The sequence below is a fragment of the Balaenoptera acutorostrata genome, chromosome X (genome assembly GCF_949987535.1).
Source record: "Balaenoptera acutorostrata chromosome X, mBalAcu1.1, whole genome shotgun sequence".
Taxonomy (NCBI): domain Eukaryota; kingdom Metazoa; phylum Chordata; class Mammalia; order Artiodactyla; family Balaenopteridae; genus Balaenoptera; species Balaenoptera acutorostrata.
The window spans coordinates 10,081,408-10,108,792 of record NC_080085.1 but is presented as its reverse complement, the minus strand read 5'-3'; the positions used below and the strand labels follow the sequence as shown (position 1 = coordinate 10,108,792).

The window sequence follows — 27,385 nt, the reverse complement described above, 5'->3', positions numbered from 1 at the left end:
TGTCTATAAATGTGAATATACAACATGCCTTTAAAATTCCTTAAAGGCGATAGTCCAATAGGCTGTTATTCCAGAAAACAGATTGCCCTTTTCTTTGTGAGATCTAACATTTCCCGGTTTGTACAGGGAGATGTTGGACTTTTTCCTCATCGAGTTAAGAGAAGGTCAAGGAGCCTCATACTTCTACCACGTGTTTTAGGAAATATTGTAATGATAAGGTAATAATAAATATATACATATAATGTATATTAATAAAAACTAATACTACACATTGCAATGGTGGCACCAAAACTTCTCTCTTTAGCCTTTTCCTGTCCTTGTGGGTGCGCATATTTTTTACGCATAAATGCCAGTACGCATGCCTGTAAGCACACACGCACACACAGGTAGGACGTAGAAGGTGGAGCATTCACAGGTAATGTACCCTCTCTGCTATTTCTACGCATAGTTAATACTTTGATGAATTTCCATTTTTACTTGTATCGTGAAAACTCCTGAAGATTTGTTTGATGTTCTTCAAGAATTAAAATTGCAAAACTCTAATTTAAATACCATTGTTTTCTTTGATCTTCAAGGGTCTTCCAATAGAGAATTCGGCTGCGGAGATTCTGCTCTGATATTTACCAAGACAGGGCAGCGAGTCATTGTGTCAATACTGCTTTGTCAGTTCCAGAGGTGACATTCTGAGGAAGTGTTAGGGTCACAAATTGTCCCATTTGTTTCCTCAAATTGCCCTCTGGCCCAAGTTTGAATAATACTGAAATCAGATATACAAGAGATACGGGAAAAAAACCAGTTTTACTGAAGAGGTTTTGGCTCTCTCCCAAATATACAATGGACTCAATGCTGCACAATGTTCCGAGTCATCTTACTCAATACATATATTTTTATGAATAGCAGGTAAAGATAAAATTTTGAAGACACTGAGTTACACACCAGCCATACTTACGTGCTACCTTATAACAAATACACCTGTCGGGGTTCAGCACTGTTTTATTAACAGTGGCATGGATTATGACTGGCTCTGTGTGAGTGAGAGAGAGTGTGTGTGTGTGTGTGTGTGTGTGTGTGTGTATGTGAGGAGTGTGGATTGTTGGGAGGAGGGAGAGTGGTTCAGCAAAGTCATGAGACAGCTCTGGGTTTAAACCAGGGGTTGGCAAATTTTCTCTGTAAAGGGTTTAGGTTTTGTGGGCCAACAGCTCAGTTGAGCAACTACTCAACTCTGCTGTTATAACACGAAAGGAGCCATAGATGACACATAAGCAAGTGGATGTGGTGACTTGAATGGTGACCCCCTCAAAAGCTAAGAATGTGACTTTATTTGGAAAGAGTCTTTGCAGATATAATTAAGGATCTTGAGATGAGATCACCCTGAATTATCTGGGTGGGGCCCTAAAATCCAATGGAAAGTGCCCTTACAAGAGAAAAGCAGAGGGAGATTTGGGCCACACAGAGAAGGAGGGAAGACCGTGAGAAGACAGAGGCAGAGACTAGAGTCATGCAGCTACAAGGAATGCTGATGGCCACTAGGAACAGGAAGAGGCAAGGAAAGATTCTCCCTGGAAACTCTGGAGGGAGCGTGGCCCTGCCAATGCCTCGATTTTGGACCTCTAGCCCCCCAAACTGTGAGAGCACAAGTTTCTGTTATGTTGTCCCCAAGCTTGTGATACTTTGTTACGGCTGCCCTAGGAACCTAATACAATGTACAAGTTTCAATGAAACTTTATTCACAAGAGCAAGATTTGATCCATGGGCCATACTTTGCCCACCCCTGGTTTAGACCAACAAGAAATCTGAATAGGTCAGCAGGCTAAAAGCAAGTTAATAGACTTTCCTAAGGCTCAGAGATGCTTAGCTATGTGGGTTCAGGGATTCTGAAAGTACTTGAAGGGTTAATTTTCAAGATAGTGAAGAAGAAATAGGGGCTTACTGTTCCTGGTTAGAGATCTTGATGAAGGTCTTTGATCAATTTGAGACAAGAAGAAAATACATACTCACTCTTGGCTTCCTTCCAGGAGGGTGTACTGATTTGGCTTCTGGAATGGTTTTGGAAACACAGAAGGATGTCTCCTTCTAGGGACGAGCTGGCCTCAACAGACTTTGCTCTGTAATAGTTTTTGAGTCTCAGGAGATCTCTGGGGGATTTCTGAGGAGAAGGGAGCCCTTTCAGCCATTAGAGGATCCTAAGTCCCGAGCTGCAGCTCTGCTTGGGTCAACCAGTTGCTTTTTTGGAGCGTGCCATCTCTCTCACTCGTCCTCCCTTATTAAACACGCACACGCACACACGCCCGCCCGCTTGCGTGTGCTATTTGGAACATGTGCCCTCGCCCTCATTCTCACTGTCGAACCGAGAGAAATTACCGAAAGGTTGAAGTTCTAGTCTTTCTCCACAATAATATAATACTTTTTGGAACTACGTTTTTGCCTGTTGAAACTCTGTTCAACATCACATTGTGAGTCACTATAAAGTGGACAGAACTGAGGCCCCTCGGTTCTGTAACCATTTGTAGAACGGTAGGTTTGGCTTTCTTTTTGTACCCATACAAACTTAACAGTCCGTGGGGAAAAGGTTTGATTTTCACAAGAAATTTTACGATTTTAAGATTTAAGATTTTCCAATGTGAAAGGATTGTGTTAAATTGCGGAACTGCTCTTCAGAATTTCAAGCGTCAGCGTTCAGTTGCTCTAAATCTCCTCGCTCAATGAAAACATGTGGTCGTAAAAATATTTACCACCTCCTTTTTGAACCTACTTATTTTTAATCATTTGTGTCTCTTAGAAACAACAGACACTTCGAGGTGGGGTGGGATGAAATCTAGCCGCAAGTCCCAGCTGCCTTCCAGCAGGCCTTGCTCACCTCTCTTTCTCTCTGGTTTTCCTTTACCCTTTGACGGCAACTGTTTCCACTTAACCAACCGTCACAATAAACTGCATGCCAGTCTGTCTGTGTGCCCAGCTACATATTACTATATATTCATGGAATAATTTCTGTTTTCTGCTAAGTTTAAAACGAGGGGATCTTCCTTCCCTTCTTTTTCCTTTCCCCCTTTTCTCTCAGTAACAGTGACAATAAAATATGTTCTTAAGAATTTCCCTTTCTTTTAAAAGAAACCCTAATTATGGAGCCCCTGATTATACTTTTTTCATGGGTCAGTAGCTCTGGCTTGAATGGTAGGGTCTGTCCATCAGCCATATTTCCTGAGGGTCCACTATAGATGGAGGAAAAAATTCAAACACTGAAGAAAAAGGTTCTAGAACATGCAAACTATTATATATAGAATGGATAAACAACAAGGTCTTACTGTATAGAACAGGGAACTATATTCTATATCCTGTGATAAACCATAATGGAAAAGATTATGAAAAAGAATGTATATCTGTGTATGACTGAATCACTTTGCTGTACAGCAGAAATTAACACATTGTAAATCAACTATACTTCCATAAAATAAATTTCAAAAAAAAAAAGTTCTAAAATAAATAAAAACCATCCACCCTCAAAGAAACTATCAGTTTAACAGCTGCAGCCCTCCTTATCCTCACTTTGGAGCTATTTCTCCCTGTCAAGTCGCTGAGATGAATTATTTGATCTTTGCCATTTTGATGCTTCTGCTAAAAAGCGAAGATGGCTTCCAGGGTCCCTTCTAGAGTCTGAAGTACAAGGGCTGGGCAACTCTCAAGTCTTCCTGTTGTAAGGCTCCCAGAATCCTGGAACCTTAACTAGGGACCAGCCCTAAAGCTGGGGGCTCACAAGACCTACTGGGCATTCCATCCTTAGTTCTCTGTGCCCTGGCTCACCTCTAGAAGAATGAGGCAGTAAAAACTTAGCCGTAAAGGCTGAGGCCTACACCCTTCACAATAATTAAATCACTGCTTTGGAAGCATGCACCCAACATTGCCAAGTGATGTGTAAAATATGATGGAAAAATCAACATCTTCGTTAAAAAAACCTAGACCATATCAGAAGTAATTGGAGGGTTTTGTGTTACATTTGGACCCTAGATGTTTTTATGTGTACAATTTTAACTTTTCAAGAAATATCCTTATTATTGTTGTCGGTGGCGTGGGGAAGGGAGGTCGGTGCCTCGTGAGTTTAGGAAGAGAATACCTGTCTCCTGGGTCCCTGCGTTTTTCTTGTTGGCCATGTTAAATATCGACCTCCTGGAATCCACAAGCAGCCGGTAGTATCCAGCCGTTAAGCAGGCCAGGTTCATGGCATCGGAAGATTCCATCAAGAGCGTGATGGGCTACACAAAAGAGAATGTTTTGGTTAAAACCATTCCTCCTTTATAACCTCCCTCAAGGGACAACGGCTACGTTTGTGCTTATGAAATGTGAACAAACGGAGTTTTGGAGCGACTGTTTCATTGAAGAAACACAAATGGGGAAAGGTCAGGTATAACAGAGAGCCTGACTGAAAAACGTTCAGGTGACAACATTTTGAAAGCCTAGACATTTGGAATCTTTCCCAAGTCATATTGGATTTAAAAAAAAAAGACTGGCTTTGTTCCAAATAGTTAATATTTTTAAAAGTCATAGTTAAGGAGTCAGTTACTAGTTGTGAACCCGCCATCTGAAAAAAAATCACAGGAAGATTAAGTTTGGGTTCGTGGTGAAAATTCATGTTGAAGTGAAGCAAAAATCAAGTGGAAATTACTGCTAAGACTGAATGAAAAGTGTCAAAGAGATCCAGGAAAATGATGCTTTTAAAAGAAACTGTAAATTCAGAGGAGGGCAAAACAGACATGGGAGTTGAGAAAAGGCCCTGCCAGAACTTTCTGGAAACTATGAGGTTACCATATAACTGGACGTGGATCTTGGGCATATAGGGAAGCAATTATCCTCGTTGAGTAAGGAAGGGTGGACTTGCTGGTGTGTTCTTGTGGAAAGAGAGAGAAAGTGAGAGGGAATTAAGGGAGCAAAGAACAAGCAGACACCCAGAGAGGCACAGTAACAGCGAGATGACAGGTCTCTTGCTTTCACTGCCAGGGGTAGCACCCTGGCCTTGGCTGGTGAAACCTAATTTCCATCCAAAGCCCCTATACTACTTGATGTGCTGCCTTTTCCTTCCATTTCAACTGTGGTCTCCCTCCAAGCCACCCCACAATTCTTTTCAGTAGGCAGGAAACCATCCATAGGGTCTTGTCACCCATTTCTGTTGGTGATAGATTATCCCTGTTATCAGGTCTGTGATGACTGCACCCGATATACCCTTTCTTCCGCCTGTTTTCCATGACAGGCTATTGTTCTCAGCATCTTCGGTTATGGACCGGGACAGGCACGCCAAGTCTCCTCTTGGACTTTCTTTGCCATGAAGTCAAGGGCAGCGCCCTGGATTCAGCCCATGAAACGCTCAGGCCAGCACGCCTGAGCTCCATGCTCGCCCTTTCACGCTCGTCTCTTCCTGCTGCACAGCACACCGAGTCTCCTCTTTTGCTGTGCAGAAGCCCTTTCCCACATCCTCCTTTACTCTTAATCCGCCCCTCCCACGCCCTGGTGGGCAGGAGGCTGGGAGCGGGTTAGGGGTAGGGGTAGTTCTCACAGCACCCCTCCTGGTTCACCCTGTTTCCTCTGTGGACTCACTGTCTCTCTTTGGATCCAGTGCCTTTTCTCTATAGAAACATCAGATACATTAACACTGCCAAAATCCAATGACTCATCTATTACAAACTGGGGCAAGAAGGTGGGGACAGGGGACCTGGATTACTTCCTGTCAACTTCTGTTTGGGGAGGAAATGTCTGCCCTCTGAGGACAATCTCAGATAGTTGTTTCAAATGAAATGGCCGTGATATTAAAGGGGCCAGATGTTCAGCCAGCACTAATTGCTAGAGCATGAAAAGACAGATTGACTAAAATACTGTTTCTCCAAAAGAATAAGCACATACAGATGCAACCTAACAAAAGGGAAAGGGGGTTCTGAACAAAGTTGGGAAAACTCTCCCTGACTCTATACAAGAGCCACAGATTCTAGCAAGTAAGTCGGGAGACGTGTCCCCTACTCTCCATGTATGGTTCATGCACTCTGGAGCCAGAAGGGACTTTAGAAATGAACTCGCTTGCTTTCTCACGTAGAGGTGAAGAGATGGAGCCCAGAGAAAGAGAGTGACTTGTCCCCCAATCACACAGCTATCTAGTGAGGACTGGAGCCCTCACACCTGAGATGGGTGGACTTCTGCACCCGTTGCGCCTTCCATGCGCTGCACATGTTGCAATTTTGCCTGCTTTATAAACATCAGCAGCATTATCAGGAAGCAAGGCCATGTTCAAGGCCACGTGTCAGTGTCTGAAAGACTCACCTTCACGTCCAGCACATGGAGCTCCACCCTCACCAAGCTCTCCTCTTCAGTAAACATCTCAATCCTATTGACGTGGCTGAAGTCAGCTAAAAGAGCCACCAGATTGGTTTTGGTGTTTATGACATGGCTTATGCCATAGCGGGGCCCCACCAGGAGGGTCACTTCTGAGCGTTTCTCGGCCTGCTGAGAAAGAGACGTCGACAAAATATTAAAAATACTAGACCTCTGGGAATTCCCTGGAGGTCCAGTGGTTAGGACTCCGCACTTTCACTGCCCCGGGGCCCCGGGTTCAATCCCTGGTCGGGGAACTAAGATCCCGCAAGTCGTGTAGTGCGTCCAATAAATAAATAAACAAAATTAAATAAAAATACTAGACCTCTGAAGCACCAGGCAAAGTTGAACCTGAGAGTCTGTTTTTATAAGATCACATTTTCTTTAGAAAGTATTCCTGGGTTACATTGTACTAAATCATCCAATCAGAAGAACCAGATATATGATTGCAGCGAGGCTCTGATAAATTATGAATAATGTAGAAAGTAAATGCTATCATAGCACATATATTCATTATCATGAGAAGCTTTTAGAAATGAGGATTTTTTTCCTCTTTTTGAAATCATTCTGGCCCAGTGATTTAAAAGGAGGCCACTGTGAGAGCGCATTCTCTCGGCTCTTCACATTTCTTTTTCTAGGGCATTCTGCAGTGGCGTTATCTAGCTTAACATTTCTTCTGATATTTTCAGACTGGGGTGCAGTCAATTAGAAATAAGGGCTGGAAAAGATTCACAGCTGATTTGCTTTTGTCATCAAAGACAGCTCATTCAAGAGAGCCTAGGCAGTGACATTTTGCAGGCCTCTGTGGCTTCCATGAAAAAGCAAGGAAAAGAAATTACCACTAATGTTGCCTTGAACACACGGCCCCCATACAGTCGAAGGTCACTGAGGAACTTGAGATAATGGACCTTGGCTTGCAGTGCGGAGAGCTGAGGAGAGAAAAGAAACCTCAGGTGTTCACTCCATCGGGTGTGACTATGTTCCTGCTGGACACCAGCCGAAAACAAGGGCAAATGAGAAGAATGCTTCTACTGCCAACAGATGGGGTGTGACAAGGGCTCTTCATGAGGAATGAAAGTAAACTGCTCTGTATTTGGTTTCCTGATCAAGGGCCGCAACAGGACATCTAGATTTAAATCTTTTCGTTTTGGGGGAAAAATATGGATTTGCTGGGCCAGAGCATTCAACAAGTCAGAATGAGATGATAGAGTTCTCCACTGCAATGGCTGCCTGCAGAGTTTGTGGGAGCTGCTGTGGGTGTGATTGAATACACACCTGCAATCCATAGAAAGCCTTTTAAATGGGCTCTTCACTCCCATCTTGTTTCTTCCAGTCTTTGCAAGTTTTTAGGGAAAGTGAACTTTCTGAGCACCAATCATTGTGGAAACGTTTGAACTCACTATCTAAGTCAATTCCAAGAAATGACTCCAAGAATTCAATTCCAAGAATCTATTGATTCAATTCTAAGAATCTATTGAGTTTCATGAATGATTGACAAATGAAATTTTATCCAGGTAAAATTGATCTTTATAAAGACTTAAAAATGCAGATTCCCATATCCTGAAAAAGTACTTGATTGAAAAAAGTCCACGTTTCAATCTAAAATATGATACAAAACTACTAGACATGAAATGGATAAAACAACAAGGTCCTACTGTATAGCACAGGGAACTGTACTCAATATCTTATAATAAACCATAATGGAAAAGAATCTGAAAAAGAATATATACATATATATATATATACACACACACACACATATGTGTATAATTGAATCACTTTGCTGTACACCTGAAACACTTTAAATCGACTATCCTTCAAAAAAAATTTTTTTTAATTAAAAAAAAAATGAAGAAAGAAAAAAAAGTCTGTGTTTCATACCAAATGTGGCAGGAAAGTTTGTTAGGGGTGAAATTTTCCAACGAGGTGTAGAACATCAAGTAGCAAGGACTGTAAAACTCTGTTTTCAGTTGCAGATAACTTGCCAACTCATTTATCAACCGTACCTCAATGTGCTATCCTTTATATAATTGTAGTTTAGAACCAATCACCCAGCCGACTTCTTTCAAAAATCCAAAGCACTTTGCAAATTGATTTGAAACCAAACCACTCACTCTTAACTAGAAAAAAAAAAGACCTTTATAGAAGGACAGTGATAGATGGACTGATCTTAGAGCAGTTTTCCAAATTATTACAAAACCAGTGGGCCAGGCTTGGAAGAAAATCACACCAAGTCAATTAAAAGAAAGTAGCTTTGGGCAAGTCAGAACTGATACTTAGAACATCTTGACCCATGACATCCTGCTATATTTCCATAAGCTGAATGCTTACAGAAACTGGGAAGTAAGTCAAAGGTGGCTGATAGTGTGTCAAAGTTGATCACACGTTTAAAAAAGTCATTGGGGGTGAGGGGGGAGCAGAAATAAGTATGTGTTAGCCAGTAAAAAGGACTTAAAATCAGATACTAAGACCAAAGAACTACCCACACAAATGATTTGTATTAGAGTCACACACGTTTCTATGGCTGATGTCATTGAGCATCTGTTCTTGGGTTGTCAGACTGCCTCCAATTTTATAGGTCCTGGATTTTAAGGCTCCTTCTCTTTCTGGTTCCTGAAACCCTTTGCTTTTATTACCAATAAACATAACTCTCTATTCTGACCAACAGTATATTTTAAAATGTCCTTTGTGTCTCTTTTACTTGATTAAAAAAAAAGGAGATTTTAACACTAATGATGGTGAATGACAGAACTAAGTTTATCTTCTCTCTAAAAGTAAGATTTAATTCAGTGGTTGTCAATTGGGGGTGATTTTGGCAAAATCCAGAGACGTTTTTGTTTGTCATGATTGAAGGGGTGGGTGCTACTGACACCTCACGGGTAGAGGACAGCGACGCTGCTAAACATCACACAGCGCACAGGACAGCCCTTCTTCGCCAACAAAGAATGATCTGGTCCCCAATGTCAATAGAGCCAAGGTAGAGAAACCTTGGTTTAATTCATGTGGCATCAAGTCTACAGGGACCCTTAGTAGCTGCTGTGCACTTAAGCTGGTCTGAGTGGTAAGCGAAAAGATGATGAAAATAAGAAAATATTGTGCAATTCTATCCTCTAATCCCAAGGTCTCAGAGGCTTTGCAAGGTTCTCCTGCATGCACACGTGAATGCACACACAGTCCGTACAATAAGGAGTCTATAGCTTGCAAGGAATAAACAGGCCTCCATTAGAATACTTAGCTTTCATTTAGTCTTAGAAACATGTTAATAGTTAAAAAAAAAGAAGGTTATATAGTGTTACATCCTCTGCAAATCTGGTGCTAAGTATTTTATTCATGGGCTAATTTTAAACATTTAAAAAAATGTATGCAAGCCTCTTTTTAAAATCCATTTTCTATTAAGATGCAAATGTGATACCTTTTTACCGGGTGGTACCAAGTTTTGATTTGCTTTGACAAGGTGTGAAAGTGCTTTCTTTATGTTCTTCTCTTTCATGCTTTGCAGCACAGCAGAGGGAAGAAAGGTCTCTAATCCCCATTCTTTTCTGCAATAAAGAGCATATCTTTAATTTCACATTCTTGTGATGATTAGGTATCTAAGACAAAATGGCACTCTGATGTTTGTTGGAACAAATGAACTCTTGGTAAGGCAGGGAATGGAGACAAGTCCCCAATTTGGGAAGCAACTTTTAATTTATACTCAGGAAACATACTATTTGATCATTAATCCATATGTTTGCATTTTAAAAGAAATATATTCTTCACTCTCCAGAGAGAAAGCTAACGAGGCATTTGGTACCAACGGAAATTGAACAGACACTTTATCCAACCCACCTCTGAGTCTCTTAGAGTTCATTCACATATCTGAGTTTGTACTTCCAACACCAATTTCTCTCCATCCCTTTGTTTATTCCCATTGTCACCTCTCCCTGTCTGCCCATGCTCTGTCTTTCTGTCTTCTCTTAGAAGGACAAATATAGCTCCTTCATGCTCCCAAACCATTCCTTCCTCCCCATCTCCCTCATCAATGGCGATTTCTCCAGAAACACACAATTCTCTTTTCTCCCACCCAGATAGTATCTATCTAACTCCCTCCGTCAACATTTCTTGCTGAGGAGGGGAGGGGGTTGCTGGTGTGGAGTCAGGGTAGGGTGCAGGACCCTTAAGCATGTCTGGTACTGACAGGGAGATGCAAACATCACTCATAGGTGTGGATATACAAGGAAAAAAACAAACAAATGGGCCTGGGCTAGTATATTCTTGCCAAGAGCCCATGTTCCCAACAATGACTACAACCCTATCCTAGGAAGGTTCCATATTTTGAATTCTAGGAAATTTATCCTGATTGGTCATGTGCCCAACCAGTATCTTCTAAATTATGTGAAGACTTTCGAGAAGGTTCTGGTTATCTCTCCGGCTCCAGATCCTCTCTAAAGAAGGGTAGGAAGACAGCTTTCCCCCACTTGACCATTCACACCCTTTTCACTAGTTAAGATGGTGTTTTTTGTGATCACTGCTTTCTTCCTTCTCCTTCTCCTTCTCCTCAACTTGTACTTATTATTTTCACCCATCATTTGGCACTCCTTATGGGCTACCCTGTAATTCTACTTGTATCATTATTTTACATCATTACTTTTCATTCTCTGTCTTGTCTTTATAATCAGATCACAAATTCTTCAAAGGTTAAGATTATTATTTACAGTATTTTCTTTTCTCTTAGTATAAATACAGTAAGTCCCCTACATACGAACCTTCAAGTTGCAAACTTGCAAAGATGCGAACGTGTATTCGCATCAACGTCAGGCGTGAGTGAAACTGCAGCTTGCCCTCCGTCTCCTACTGCTGACGGTCCTTCAGCTCTACCATCTCCTACTTCCTCTCCCTCCTCCAGTCAGTAACTCTTCTTGCCTGTTCACTAGATGCCAGCCCCAAAAGTACGCCAGCTGTTGTACTGTACTACTGTACTTTTCAAGGTACTGTACTGTAAGATTAAAAATGTTGTCTTTATTTTTGTGTTTGTGTTTGTTTGTTTTTTATGTATTGTTTGTGTGCAAAGTATTATAAGCCTATTATAATACAGTACTATATAGCCGATTATGTTAGTTGGGTACCTAGCCTAACTTTGTTGGACTTAGGAACAAACTGGACTTAACCAATGCGCTCTCGGAACGGAACTCGTTCGCATGTAGGGGAATTACTGTATCACATAAAATGCTCAATGAACATTTGTTGGGTGAATGAATGAATGAATGAGAACATTAATTAATCATCATAGACTCTGCAAGGTTCTTAGGCAAGTTAGTTATCTCTGGAAGTTTTTGATTGTACCATGCTCAACCTGGTAAAATGTGGGTACAGAAAGTAGGAACAGAAATGCATTTCGGTTGTCTGAAAATCATCTCAAGTTGTGCAGGCCACCTTTTCAAGTGGGATCCAGTTTCATCTGTTCCTAAGAACCTCAGAAAGGGGAATGGATGAGTGTGTGAATGGATCCACTCAAGCGCGAGACCCCTTTGTGAGCCGAATCTCTCTCGGGCTCCAGTCCTGGCATGTGTGGCAAGAGAGAAAGAGACAAACCATCTGCAAAAAGGAGTGGACTGAGATTGGAAGGCCTGGGGTTCTCAAGCTGCACACAAGGATCTGTCCCTAGGCAGTGACAGGAGAAGCGAGGGTGGCAAGATCAGGGGCGCTGGGAGTCAGCAACCTGGTGCTCTCATCTTCCCATCTTCTCATCTCTGCAGGCTCGCAAACCCATTAAGAAGACGTCATTTTACTCCGTGGGGGTCGACCTGGGGCTGTGGAACTCAGAAAGGCTTTACAGGCAGCCCACGGGAAGCTTCTGTGGGATGTGGAGTTTCAATCAGCCATACGCCACTTGGAGGTGGAGACGGAGCAGACGCTAAGGCCTGTAGTGTTACGTGTTCAGCCCCACCATAAACTTTGAAACATGAGTATTCCTTTTTTCTTAGCATTAGAGCTGCCAGGATTAAGAAAATGGTGGCTGCTTTAGGCTACTGGATCACCTTCCAGCAGGAAGCATACAGACTGGGAGATAGAGGGTTCTCTTTTAAAGGACGACTCTTATATAAGCTCGTCAACTGAAGGCAACATAAACTGCTTTTTTCTAAGAAGAGGGGATCTTTTCCGGCTAAAGAGGTAGTACACTGCTGTTGTAAATGCCATATTCAGCAAGAGAAGGCATTTATTTTCCAAACAGCATTTGATTCATGAAACAAAGTTTGTGTGGCATCCTTTCCCACGCTGTCATAGTTCTTTATTACAACTACCATCCTTCCTGATTAGGACTCAAAGAATTACTTTTTATACTGCATTTTGATCGTCTAAAAGTAATCTGTGATTATGCACACCATTTTCTAAACACAGGTCTTCAAATGATCACACAAACTAGAGCGCGATGTGGAGTCCCACCGCCTGTGTTCGAATCCTACCCCCTCTAGTTAATAGCCAGTGTGACTTAGGCAAGTTATTTAACCGTCTGTGCCTTGGCTTGCTCATCTGTCAATCCTACTGATTTCATAGGGAGGTTTTGGGAATCAAACAGCTTAACGTCTGAAGAGTGCCGAGACCAAAGCTTGGTTTAGAACCAAGTTCATTTAGGAATTTAAAAATGTATGCTTCATTTTAAATGTGACCCCCAATTTAACCACAATTCTCTAAAGGTGGACTATGTAAGAAATGGTCTCTTCCACCGAAAATGAACAGAATATTCATATATTTTGCCTCTGGTTAACAAATGCTCTGCCACAAACAACATCAATTTTGGAAATAGACACACACATCAAAAATACCCTTAGGCATTAAGGAGGCAGCATCTTTGTCTCCGAAATGGCTCCGAGAGTCAACACTTACTCAATGTACTTGAGGGAGATTTTCTGCGTTTGCTTGGTGGTCACGGTTGCAATGTACATTTGCAACGCCGCCAGCCGCAGGGCGATGTCATATTTCAGCTCCGGCCCAAACCGCTCCTGAACGACATCGTTACAACTCTGAAAAGAGACCAGCAGAGGGCGCAGCTTGTCAAAGGATGCACTGCGTTGCCTTAGAGGGACAGGTGACAGGCGTTTCCCCACTGTCCCACCTTCACTTCCAAGGCAAGGGGCTAAATGTGGAAACATTTTCACCGCTGCTTAGAACCGAGTCAGTATTTAAGTGCACGCACAAACACAGAGACCACACAAACGTTTAACATTCATCACGAGCGAGCTGCTATTTAAATATTTAGCTTTTTGTAAAAATAATGAGGAAATTAGGAACGGAATTTCCAAACACAGGTGCCACGACTGAACACGTGAAGCTCTAGTAGCACGATGTGGCTTCTGTAGCTAGGCTGCCGGGATTGGAATCCTGGGTTCCAATCCTCTTTTTCCACTTTAAGAGGAAAGAATCCTCTTTCTCTACTTACATCATGTGACCTTGGGCAAGGCCCTTAATTGTTCTGTGCCTCGGTTTCCCCTTCTGTAAGTTGGGGATAATACTTCCCATTCGCAGGGTTGTGACAAGGATTAAATGAGTTAACAAGCCCTCAGAATTCCATCTGGTAAACTGGAAGCGCTCACACATGTTTAGAGCTGTCATCATCAGTGTCACCCTCTTGCTATCATCCAGAGTGGCTTCGGGGAGGAAGAATGACCAAGGTGATGGAAAGCAGCAGCTCTGGACCTACACCTGCCTCGGGGTCCTGGCTTTACCAATGGCTACCTCTGTGCATAACCTTCAAGCAGTTTACTTCGCTCTTGCAGCCTCAGTTTATTCATCTGTGCAATGGGGATTCATACCAACTACTTGGCCGGAGTGGACAGGGTGGTGAGGATGAGGTGAGATGCACGCTTTGTCACAGCGCCTTGGCGCACTCAGTGGAGGGTGGCTCTTGAAATCGTCAGTCCGTTCCAGTGGTGACTGCCCCCACTGAGACTTTGAGGGAGTCTCTCGGCTTCAGTTTGTTCACGTGTAAAAGGGTGACACCTACCTCACAGGGTTTGGGGTGAGCATCAGATTGAAGAGGGGCTGAGAGGGTACTGTAACGTGTCAAGCCCTCCAGGACCACAAGTGAAGGGTCTGAGGGCGCCATTCTCACTCCTGCACAGAGCGAACACTGAGCCGAACGTTGATGGGAAGCACGGTGCTGCTTAAGTATATTCTGCATGTGTGTTTACTTATTTTCGTTATTGGAAACCAGGCTCTTGGGCTAGAAAATATATTTAGTCTCTTTCTCCCTTCTTAATTCTCTGCCTTGTCCCCAAAAGATTTCAAATGAAAAACTGTATCAGGATTTGTTTGGCTCCTTTCTAAGTACCTTTACGACCACTTCATGTATTGATTCTACTAAATGGGAACATGTACCCCATACGGTTTCTGCATACAGTATTTGCCCTTCGGATACGTCCCCCTGGGACCCTACCTGCCTGCTCTGGGTGCCTGCCTCGCAGCCCATCCCTCACCCCCAAAAGTGAAGCCACATTCCCTTCCCTCCATCCTTCACATGGTTTTCCACCTTCGCTTTTCCTTAAAATCCTACATCTATCTGGATTGCACCGTACTCCTGTTGGAAGTGGGTCTGATTAGAGGCAGGAGACAGCGTGGCTCTGAGGGAAGCTGCCATTTTGTTTTGCTAGTCTTGGATTTATTTATTTGCTAGTCTTCAGTTATTTCCAAGAGCCCAGGGTTGTCTACAATGGGGTACCAGGGGTTTGAGGGTCCAGATAGGGTCATTTTACAGTCTCGTGAGGGATGCGGGGGAGCAAGTCTCTTGGCAAAGTGCCAGGCCATAACACGCACTCGAAGAACCAGTTTTTGGATAAACCATTTTGATAGATCACTTTCTTCTAGGACTGCTACTGCATGACAGCTTTGAAACAGGATTTTAGCATAGGATTTAGAGACAAAAGCTCCAAGCTGGATCCTAGGCTCTGTCAACTACCAATCAACTGACCTTGGATGTAGCACTTCATCTCTCTTGAGTCTCAGTTTTCTTATCTGAAAAAAAAAACGGGCTAACAACAGCTAACTCTCAAGATTGCTAGCATACCTGCAAGGATGTTTCATAAAATGGAATGTGCTTTATAAAGGTGAGTCATCACTATCACTTGTCCTGTGAGTTGTGACTGCGGTTGTTTTTTCCCACTCCTGTTATACCCTGTATTTCACCAGACTTCTGAGTGGATTCTTTTGTCAAGGTGATTAGTCACTTAATTACATTATATAATTAGTTCAGACTGATCCCGGAGAACTAGTGTGATGTCTGACTTATACATATTTTTGGTACAAATTATGCATTTATTACTCTCAAGTACATTATTTAAAATATAGTTATACACACAAATGGCGGTCATTGTTTTGCTAAACAGAGGTCTCGACAGACTCCGCTTCAGACCTACAAAAATTCATTTATAATGAACATGTGAGATATTAAAAAGGAAACCAATACTGCTAAAGTGTTTGAAAACATTTTGTAGCCTTATCATCCTGTTTACCAACTGGTTTAACCATCTTTGTTTTAATAGACAGTGGACAGCTAAATGTCAGCATAGCTTATTATAATTATGAAATAGAACAGTCTGGATTATTAGGGTTTACTGTTATTATATATGCTGAAATCTGTAAAATACTTCATGGTCCATTAATGGCTAGGAGATTCTTATATATTATCACTATCGAAACCTCTGTGGTCATTGTCATGGCTTGTCAATGGCCACTGCCCTCATTAAGAGCCCACTAGGCTGAATTGATTTTTGTCTGTGTAACATGATAGACATTGTTTCTGTTTCCTCTCTTGTTCTCTAGGCTAATTTTATTGCATCTTTTTAGTACCTTAAAATCAACACTCGGACACAGCACCATTCGCAGGCCCACTGACATATGCTACACAGATATGTAATTTTAGACATACTGCACGTTCTGTGATACAAGGCATTTTGAAACAGAGGGTCTGAGTCCAAGAAATTTTCATTTCCTATTCTCAGTGGAGGATATATGAGATGATGGTAGATTAATTTTGGCCTCTATCGCCCACCATAACACGGCTCCCCCCTTCCTCCCCCAGCGCTGGCTACTCCTTGAAGGGATAGCTAATCCACCACCTGTGCAACACCCAAGGGGGGAAAGCGGAAGTGTCTTCGGTCTTCAGCTAGTCCCAGGGCAAGAGCCCCAGACAGGTTTTCCTGTTCTCAGGACAGTCCCACACGTAGAAAAGATGTGTCTTTTGAATAAGAAAGATTCCCATGAACTGCATTAGATTTGAGCAAACACCTCAACTGCTTAGCAGTACTTCTGGGCTACTTAAAAGGTCTCCCCTCCCCAAGACAAACGCAACCGGGCTCTTCTTTTAGAAATGCAATGGACTTGTGATGTTGCAAACACAAGCCAAGTAAATGGCTTTAAAGCATCATCTTGTTAATGGGATGAGTATATAATTATAGAGAATGACAACTGAATGCATCTCACGTTCTACAGCCACGTACTGATCGGCACCTGTAACTACTTATTTGCAACTAACAAGCTAAAAACATAGCACGTGACATGAGTTGCCGTGGCAGAGCCCCGAGTTGGTTCTCAGAAGGAATATGGGAAGATGCAGTAATAGATCAGCTGAGAATCAAGCTGTCCCGTGCAGTCAGGTCTGGGTTACCTGGCCTCTGGGGAAGGGGGGATAGTGTAACCCAGGGAACCAAAGTTTAACATTTAAGTTCATTGTTCTGGGTAGAAAATGGAGTGAAGTGCACTGCACATTTCTTTATTTGATAAAAAGGGTATATGGAGCAGGATTTGCCTTTTTCTGATGACTCCGGGTTATCTTCATAAACAGTAATCATCCTTCTGAGCTGTAAATACCACACCACAGTCTCCTCCAAAGACCACTGAGGTGGGGAACATTTAACAGGCCTTTCCCTGAGTGCCCCCATCTGCTGGAATGTTCTAGTATGTTCTGCTTCTTTCTCCTCCCACTTAATTTCTGTTCTCCAGGGCTTATTGCCATTTAATTTATGTCACTGTTCCTAATTTCTGACATCTGTCTTGTCTACATCTCTCTGCCATCTTCTATCTGTTTTCTTTTCACACCCAACTTTTTAAAGATTACAAAAGCTTTGAAATATACAAGAAAATACTGAGAATAGTAAAACAAATACCAGTATATGAACTACCCAGAGTTAACAAATGTTTCTTTTATTTTTCTTTTTCCTACGTTCTTTGCTTTTTACTTCTTACTTAGGGCTCCAGCAACCTTTGGCTTATACAGATATCCCCCAGCCAAAGAGAGCATTGTTTTTGGCCTCACTCTTGCGTTTTCTCCTGTCTTTGTGGTGGAAGGTTACATTAAGGTTTACAACCTCTTTGAGTAATTCTAATGTAGATGCTTAAGCATTAGGTAAGTGGGTTCTTACTGTTTAATGTGATTATATTGGGAATTTAAGTAAGAGTAATGGGAAGCAGTTATAGAGAAATATAGGAACATCGCCTAAATATCAAGCAGATAAGTTCCCTTTGGGATAAACAGCAAAGAGTCTCATTTCTGGAAGTCTTGTTTTTTGAAAATTATATCCCAGAATCAGATATAGACAGTCTGCAAAAAGATATATCTTCTTAAAGTTTTACTGTCTTGAAATGAATAATTCCATTACAATGAATATCACGATATTTCAGAATAATCTAAGCACCAAATAAATGAATGAACAAAATAAGTAAATAAAGGAGAAGGGAAAACTCTTTCTTACAGGAGAATGCCAACAAATAACTGAAGAAGAAATAACGGAATTAGACAAATCATCATTTTCAACCATCACAATAATATTTGGGCAAGAATCATCAACGAATACTAAAATGAACAGGTAAAAGGATAATGAGAGTTGCAAAGTGACTTTCCACAAATTACTTATTAACTATAAAAGGAAAAGTGGTAACTTCTGGAGAACATCAATTAATATGAATGTTGACAAGAGTCAGTGTGAACCTTATCACGAAGGGGACAAAATGACATCACATGCCTCCTGATACGATGCACTAAGGAGGGCATGGAGTCATTCATGTTGTTGTTCTGCCCCCAATGCAGAGACTTAATCTGATCATGAGAAAACCCCAGAGAAACCCAAATCGAGAGGTTTCTACAAAATAACTGATCAGCACTCCACAAAACTGTCAAGGTTGTGAAAGTCAAAGAAAGGCTGAGGCATGCTCCAGACTGAAGAAGACTAAAGTGACATGCCAACTAAATGCAAAATGAGATCCTGGAGTAGATCCTATCCTAGAAAAAATTGATATAAAGGACCTTTTTGGGACAATGGGCAAAATTTGGATACAGACTGTAGATCCAATAATGGAAATGGATCAGTGTTAAATTTCCTGATTTGGTTAATTGTATAATGATTATATTAGAAAATATTCTCATTACTAGAAAATATACTGATGTATTTCAGGGTAAATGAGCATGGTTTTGGTACCTGACATTCATATGGTTTAGGAAAAAAATCGTGTGTGACGGGGGAAGGGGAGGACGTGTGCACACGCTAAAGATAGGGTAAATGTAGTAAATGGTAACAAGTGGTGAATGTGGGTAAAGGATATCAAAGAGCTCATTTACTACTCTTGAATCTTTTTCATAAGGCTGAAATTATTTCAAAATCAGAAGTGAAAATTTAAAAAGCACCATGGAACCTCACTCAATATTTTGTAATCACCTATAGGGGAAGAGAATCTGAAGAATATATGTATATGTATGTATGTATAACTGAATTGCTGTGCTGTACACCTGAAACTAACATGATATTGTAAATCAACTATAGTCCAATAAGAAAAAAGCACCATGGAATCCTTTTATAATACACTGAGCTTGGGGTGAGGGACGAAGAGAGAGAAGATCCCAAACGAAAGAATTCAGGGGGGAGAACGCCACAGTTAATCCATCCCACAGTGTTAATATGAAACGTGCCCTGGTTCTCACGTACCTGAACATACAGATACTCGAAAGCAACTGGGTCTCGCCTTAAAAGGTCAATTGGATCCTTTGGGACGAAGCTAATTCGGAAAAGACATCTCATCTTATGCGAGCTGGGCCTCTGGGTCACCTAGAAGAGCAGACCAATGACAAGAATCCTTCAGTGCCGGCAGAAAGGGCTGAGGGGCAGAAGCAAAGGCAGCTTTCTTTGGACACTGAGGAAGGAAGCGGTTGAGGTTCTTTCAGTACTTGTCATACATACTCACTTCCTGAACACTGCACATACCTGTGACCCAGGTCACGTTCCCCCAAAGCAGTCCCGGAAATGAGGGACTTCAATAAGGAACTGCTCCCAGGAGAGGCCAGCGAGGGAGGGAAGCAGGTCAGACAGGAGAGGAACCTGCTCAGGTCAGCCCAGCAGGGGTGGCTACAGGCTGTCCTGAGGGAGACTCTGGTGGGAAACTTACACCACGGAGCCTCTGGGATCACAGGTAAGTCATTGGTTTCGGGCTGTCCCAGGGGGATGTGAATTTCCAGGTACGGACAGGATGGGCGCCAGCAGTCTGAGGGCGGTCCTCTGAAGAAGATCTGCAGATGCTGGCCGTTGTGACAGTCACACACTCAAGCGAGGCTGGGGGTAGGGGGTGCAGAAGGGGACCCGGGGGTAGGAGTGCAGAGACTGGCCACTACAGTTTATTACTGTGTAACACTGCTGTGGGTTTTTTCCTCAATTAGACTCCAGAAGGACGGTAGCAATGAAAGCATGACAGTGGCAACTTGGATGACATCCAACTGGAAAGCAGGAGGACAGAAGTTCTGGCCCGTTCACTAAATTTGGAGTCCACAGGTTTCCAAACTACCCAAACTTCTGCTATCATGATTTGTCCAAATTGTTCAAAGGGGCTTAGAATACACCACGGGTCCTTCAGGGTTAAGGACCATGGATCATTTTGAGTTGCTTTCCTTTTCCCCAGCACGGTATGTGCCAGCTACTAGGTCTTAGTTTCTTAATTCTTTTTGCAACAAAAAGGAATCGATCAATGAACGGTAGGTGCTTCATACACAGCTGAATGAATGAAAGACACTGGACTTCAAGAAAGAAGGTAAAAGAAAAAAAGTAAAAAAATAACAAACAAAAAAAGATTAAAAAAAGAAAGAAGGTAAAAGCTCTTCAATTTCCCTTAAAGAGGTCAGTGCGATGAAACTAAAACCCTGCAGCAGGAACCCACACAGTTGTTCTACTTGTAGTTTTGTGCACTTGGATGTACTTTTTAATGCGCTTGCATGCGGTTTCATGTACTTGTAACTACTTTTATGCAGGGGACAAACCTGGCAAAATAAAAATGTTTGTGAACTGCAATTTAAAAGTTCAAAATAGGGAGTTGCCTGGTGGCCTAGTGGTTAGGATCCTGGGCTCTCACTGCTGTGGCCCGGGTTCAATCCCTGGTTAGGGAACTGAGATCCCACAAGCCACGCAGTACAGTCAAAAAAAAAAAATAATGATCAAAATAAAATAGTAATAGCTTTATTGAGTTATCGGAGTGCGCATGCACACACACACATTCTGAGAGTTCCCATTGCTAACTTTGTTATATAGAAGAATTTCAAGGGGACTACACATCCCACGTTTAAAGGTATACTGGGCATCCTGAGAAGCAGTAACACTGAACCAGCTTTCTGGCTGTGGGCAGGACTGCAAAGCTGAGTGAAGTCAGGAGCCCATGGGATCCGGGCTGCTCATCACTGGCTGACGGTAAAGCAAACCCCAGGAAGAAGGATGCGTGGGACTCTAAGAGACCTGGGGTGCTGGCAGGGCTGCTGTTGAGTGTCACAGTGACATAATGGTGTTTTGTTAGAAGGTCCTGTCTTATGTCAGAAAGTCAGAGATCATCATATCTCTGGCTCCTTTAATTACAGGTTAGAATCTGTCCTGAATTTTCCACAAGCCTCCTTGAGTTTATTTTTATCATTAGTAGGTTACACTAGTTTTGGGAAATAAATGAATGTAATGCAAAAACGTGCTTTAGACTCATTAGAAATGGCAGTCCAGGAGAATTACAGTCTCTAAAACAAGCAACAAAACAATTTCTTGGAAACTTTAAGTAGTATGTAACAACAATGTTACTTTCTAGACAGAAGTTTAGTGTCAAACTGCCAGAAATTCAGGTAGAGTCGCTTAAAAGTTCCTTGGGGGTTTTCATCACAGTTAAATGTTTTAAAATAATTTTTGTTATTGGACAAATTCCTTATACTTACTCCCCAATTCTATCATGCTTATAAATATTTCATGGGTCAAATTTTTCATATGTATTGAATTCAAAGGCATATAGCTGGTTTGTTTCAGGATATTTAAACAATCAGTTTTCTAGAGATAATACTTGAGTTTTAGCACTTTGCTTGTAGTTCTGATTAAAGACAAAACAAAGCCTCTTCTAGAAAGATAAGGGAAGAAGCATTGTTAGAGGCTTTTTGTTTCCTTCTAAGTTTTTTGTTTTGTTTTGTTTTTTGGGTTTTTTTTGGTGAAGCCGCCCCGGTTCCCTGACCAGGGATTGAAGCCGGGCCACTGCAGTAAAAGCGCTGAGTCCTAACCACTGGACTGCCAGGGAATCCCTCTAATGTTTTTTTTTTTGAAGGCATCATTACATTTATTTTCGGCCCTTTATGAGTCCTACCACACCAAGCCCCCATCCCCCCGCCTCACCCAGCCCCACGCATTCCCACGCGTGGCCTGGACCAGAGGGACTACAACTCCCGGCAGGCTTTGCAGCAGGAGCCTGTAGCCAGGGTCTCCTGGGAAAAGTATTGCAGGTCGGCTTCGCCAGCACGCTAATTAAAAAGGCCAGTAGGGGAGAGTAAATTAAGCTCTGATTAGGAGATAACGGAGGAGGTAAAGCAAAAAGACCTGCGCTTTATTCTTGGCCCTTAGGGAAAAGGAGTTTTGACCTTGCTGCCCGCGGAGTAGGAGGGTGGCCAGCGCCAAAAGTCCTGATGGAACAGAAAGCCGGGGGTTGAAACTCCTCCTCTAATGTTTTAAAAGAAGTCTAAAACTTGGAAATCAATCCGGAATGTGAAGTTATGGTTACCTAGCATCAGAAGAGACTTTGAAAGAACCTCTGTCCAGCTAAATCAGCATGAAGCTTTCCCATAAAGGCTGGGTGGTAGGTAGAAGTTCAGGGCGAAAGTAGAAATAGAAATATCAAAAAGTTGTGGGTGGTTTCATTAGACTCATAGTAACTGGCTGTCTGCCCACATCCCCCTGGCATTTACTGCTCCAAGCTGAAGGCTGTTTGTTTACTGCAGACACCTGTGACCATCTGCCAGCACAGGGCAACCCAGCACAGCCAGGGAGCAGCTGTCCTTAGGAGCAGCCCACCCCCAACTATGGACGGGATGTTAGCGTACGAAGCCCCAGCCCCCTTGCCCCTCGGGTGGGGTACCTCGGAGGCACGCTCTCTGCTGGTTCCCTGTGTCCCCAGCAGGATTGCGCTCCACGTGCCCACAGTGGAAACTGGCTTGATTACACACTCTTTATTGGCGTCCCCATTTTCCCATTTCCCCTCCCATTGCTCTCCCAGTATTTCCCGATATCGCCTCCCAAATAAACCACTGACATCCAAATCCTTGTCTCAGGGTTGGCTTCTGGAGGAACTCAGAGCCAAACACTGACCGTTCACATGCGGGATTCGGTGTATCAGGGGTTGTTCCCCTATAACAAAGAATAAACAACTCATCTGTTTCCAAGCATGTTTTGGCACAGGTTAAAATAATAAACAATTAGATGTGATTTAAAATATCCAGAGGTAGATTTAAACATGATAAAAATAAAAGGTCAAGTTTAGAGAGAGGAATATAAATGAACACAAATGATAACTTTGTAACGAATTCATTGCATCCAGTTTTACTAAATTGAGAGAGGCAGGGATATCTGTGGGACCTGAGTGTAGCTTTTAACTGTGCGACAACCAAAAGGCAATTGAGCGTGATGACACTTTCTGCTACTCCATCCGTCTGGGGGTGACTCGACTCCCTGCCTCTCCTCCCGGTGTCCCCTCACGCCCCCCTCCATAACGTCCCCTCTTCAGTGAACTCTCCTACATAAGAGGAATTTGTTGAAATCCCTTATACATCCAACAAAGACCCTGCTTGTGTGGAATCACAAGGAAAGTCAGGGCGCTGTGCTGAATTCAGCAGCCAAGCAACCCGCTTGTCTCCCCAGAGAACAGATGGGGGTGGCATCTTGGTGACCAGGAGCTGGGACACATTGGTGGGCCACATATTTACAGTGGGCACAATGGGGCAGGGATTTCAGGCTTCCAAAAACAGTCTGAGGTAGGTACCCGGAACTTAAAAGAACGAAATATGATTTTGGCTTAATTTAAATAATCGCAGAAAGCATTTCTTTTTAATAGTTTCTAGAGATCAACTATCAAAACAGGTGAACAAGTCATTACCATAACATAAAATATAATTCTGCAGAGCCATATCCCCAATGAGTCACTGCTGAGTCTTTGACAATTCTGTTTGTGAGATCAACTGACAGTCTATGAAAAATTGACAAAAGGGAAACATCACCTTGAGGTGTCAAATCCGTTGTGAATGCCAGTGCTTCCTATAGTGGGGCTGCCCAGGGCTGCGGGGAAGGTATTTAAGGGATTCAAGGACAGCGGAGCTCCGGGCAGGGCAGCCTCTACTCCCAGGGGCGGCACGGGCACTGGGGGCATAATTCACACACCTGAGTTAGGGTCTCCTGTTCATGCAGCAAGAGCAGCTTCGTTCCGGCCCCTTCCATCCTCTGCTCCAGCATGAGGGAGAAGTGTTCGATGCCTTTGATGGAGAGCTTCTCTTGAAGGGTTAGGATGACATCCTTACAGAGGAAACAGACAAGATGCGATCAAAATCAAGGCAGCCCTTTTGTAGATTCCATATATAAATGAACTTATATACAAAACAGAAATGGACCCACAGACATAGAAAACAAACTTATGGTTATCAAAAGGGAAAGAGGGGAGGGATAAATGAAGAGTTTGGGATTAACATACACACACCACTATGTATAAAATAACCAACAAGGACCTACTGTATAGCACAGGGAACTATACTCAATATTTTGTAATAACCTATAAGGGAAAAGAGTCTGAATATATATGTAACCGAATCACTTTATAGAGCCTAGCAACAGATTGTGCAGTGTAGTCGGCTCAGTTCCCCTCCTTCTAAATGGGGTGGCAATTAAACCACCTCTGAAAGTGGTCTACCCCAGGGCTCGGCCTGCATGCCAAATCCAGTCCACCACCTGTTTTTGTAAAATAAGTTTTATTGGAACCCGGTCTTGCTCATCTGTTTATGTATTGGCTGCTTTCGTGCTCTGCATGCGCAGACCTGAACTTGGTGGCAATGGAGGCTGTGGGCCTGTGATGCCTAAATTATTCTATCTGCTATCTGGCCCTTTACAGAAAAAGTTTGCCGACCCCTCGCCTACCCCTCTGTAAGAGCACGTGGTAGCGGTGAGGAACGTGGGCTCTGGAAACAGTCTGGTTTCTGCCCTGGCTCTACTTTGTATTAGCTGGCAGCTTAAGGCAGGTTACTTAACTTCTAGGCACCTTAGTGTCCCTGTCAACCGGGGATAATAATAATACCTGCCTCAGAATAGATACCAGGACTAAATGAGTTCATACACAGACAGCATTTATTACAGCACTGCTTGGCACACAGTTAGGGCACCATATTGATAAAAGAAATGTTCACATAATGAGGTATGGGGAAGCCGTTCTGGCTTATGCATGAGTTAACTTGAATTTTTTTTTTTTTTTTTGGCTGCACCAGGTCTTAGTTGCGGCATACGGGCTCATAGTTGCGGCATGCATGTGGGATCTAGTTCCCCGACCAGGGATGGAACCCGGGCCCCCTGCATTGGGAGCCCGGAGTCTTACCCACTGTGCCACCAGGGAAGCCCCAAGTTAACTTGAATTTTATGCTAATTTGAACAGTCTGTTTGTGGCCTATCAAACATTGCACATCTGCCTTAATTATTAAAGAAAACGGCACATTGACCAGAAGTCAAGAATGTCCACGTTAAAAATAAAGATTAAATGGCTCCCTTCCTGGGACACCAATGCTGGTCCTGCTTCGATGATACGACTCCCTTCCCAGGTGCCAAGATCATACTGACTCGCTGTGTACATGCTGGTCTAGTTTTTTTGAAATCCTGAAGAAATGTATTCCTGACTTGTTTAATGTCCTTTTTTTCTGACAAGATATAAAACTGTGCTCGAAAACCATGCTTTTCTGGAGCAGTTTCTCAGAGTAATCTGGGAAGCTGGCTTCCAGGCTATAGTCCTCAGTTTGGCTGAAATAAAAGTCTTTTCTATTCTTATTATTGATTGTTTATTGATTATTTTTGTCGACAATGATGATATACATATATTAGCTTTTATTTTAAGTCTCCGGGGAAGGTAGAATGAGCAAGCTTTGTCAGCAATCCTTCACAGGATTAAACATTTATGATCAGAAAGGTGTTCTATACACAAGCACGAGTGGACTGCAATGTAAACAAACGTCGTCAACCATTACTTTTTCATGTACTTGAAAACTAGGAAATGATCTCTCTTCAAGGATAATTAATACTCAGACGCTAAAATCCCACAGAGCAACATTTGGCGATTTCTGGAGACGCTTTTGGTTGTCACAACGGGGCTGGGGGTGCTACCGGCATCAAGGCATTTTCTGGTCCAAAGGATCGACAATGTCAAGGGAGAGAAACCCCGCCATACATAGAAGATTTTTTTCTAATTGCTCTTTCTGGGGTTTTGATTCTTCCCCATGGACCATTTTCAATTTCTTCTGGCTCCTTTAAAACAAAGATCCCCATACCTACCCACCACCAAAAAAATCATTCAACAGAAATTCCGTGACTATACTGAATTTCATAAAAAGATTCTGTTTCATAATTTTTGCTCAAGACCCAGAAAAGAGCAAAGAAAACCAGCCTCTGTGTGGCAACACGTATTTTATAAAACATTCTCCTGAATCACCAGGGAGGGCATGTGATAGCAATAGTGTTTCCCTATTGTGACTCTGTAAGCAAGAATTTTGGCAATTTTTATTAAACAGCGTCATATCCCTTTCATACCTATACTATTTCCACTTCACGCCACCCAGTCTGCATCTATTGTGATAATGAGGCTGTTAGGCACAAGCTAAGACAGCTTTAATTTGATGTGAACTCTTTGCGTTGCTCCCCATCTTCTCATTGTCATCTGCCATCCTCAGGGAAATCAAACTTAGTCTGGGGAGGGTTCCTATAATAAAGAGGCCAGAGGGAATTAACAACAAGGCTCTCTTTTAAATTTAGATTTATTTCTGTTAAGAAATGCATTCAAGTCTTTACCTATATCTTCAGATGGGTGAGGGCTCCAATGGCAAGGAGCTTTTCTGACCAGTTGGTATCACAGAACAAGACACAGTATCAGAGGGAGTTGAAACAATGTAACTCTTTTGGGTTAGGTCAGGGGTCTTCAAACTAGAGCCTGGCCCCTTCGTTTCAAATCTGGCCATGGCCATTCATTTACATATTATCTGTATAGTAAAGGATGAGTCTTGCCTGAAGAAAGGTTTGCCTCTTTGCCCCTGGCTCTTGGGAGGTAACCTCTAAGCCCTTGGAGTGTCCTGCCTGATATGCCTTTGTTCACTGAGTCGGGGGCGGCGGGGGGCCGGCAGCAGGGTGTCTTGGGCTACACTGGATAGTCTACGCTAACGATGGGATTCATGGTGGGGACCGTGGACCACGTGGTCTCAGCTCACCTCTGGAGGGGCAGGGTGCTAAGGTCAGCCACACAGGTGGGCAGCTGTGTCTAAGTGGACAACCCCCAATAAAAATTCTGGACACCAAGGCTCGGGCGAGCTTCCCTGGTTGGCAGTACCCCGTGCACACTGTCACACATCAGTGCTGGGAGAAATAAGCACTGACGGCATGACTCCCCAGCGGGGGGGGGGGGGGGGATGACTGGGAGCTCTCTGCCTGCTCTCCGCCGCTCTGAGCGCCTTTTCCCCGTGTTGATTCTAATCCGTAGCCCTTCGCCATAATAAACTGTAACTGCG

General features: G+C 42.9%; 1 protein-coding gene across 2 annotated transcripts in view; it reads right to left on the bottom strand.

Annotated features, from left to right (window-relative positions):
• Positions 1-27,385, bottom strand: part of FRMPD4 (FERM and PDZ domain containing 4) — a 177,946-nt gene that overhangs the window by 6,428 nt on the left and 144,133 nt on the right. For both annotated transcript variants that reach the window (XM_007180337.2, XM_057538202.1), the window contains exons 7-13: positions 24,021-24,152; positions 19,299-19,418; positions 13,213-13,349; positions 9,761-9,887; positions 7,188-7,277; positions 6,298-6,480; positions 4,109-4,247 (exon numbers count right to left, since the gene is read on the bottom strand). In XM_007180337.2, coding sequence (XP_007180399.2) covers positions 4,109-4,247; positions 6,298-6,480; positions 7,188-7,277; positions 9,761-9,887; positions 13,213-13,349; positions 19,299-19,418; positions 24,021-24,152 — 928 coding nt within the window. The remainder of the gene's footprint in view (positions 1-4,108; positions 4,248-6,297; positions 6,481-7,187; positions 7,278-9,760; positions 9,888-13,212; positions 13,350-19,298; positions 19,419-24,020; positions 24,153-27,385) is intronic.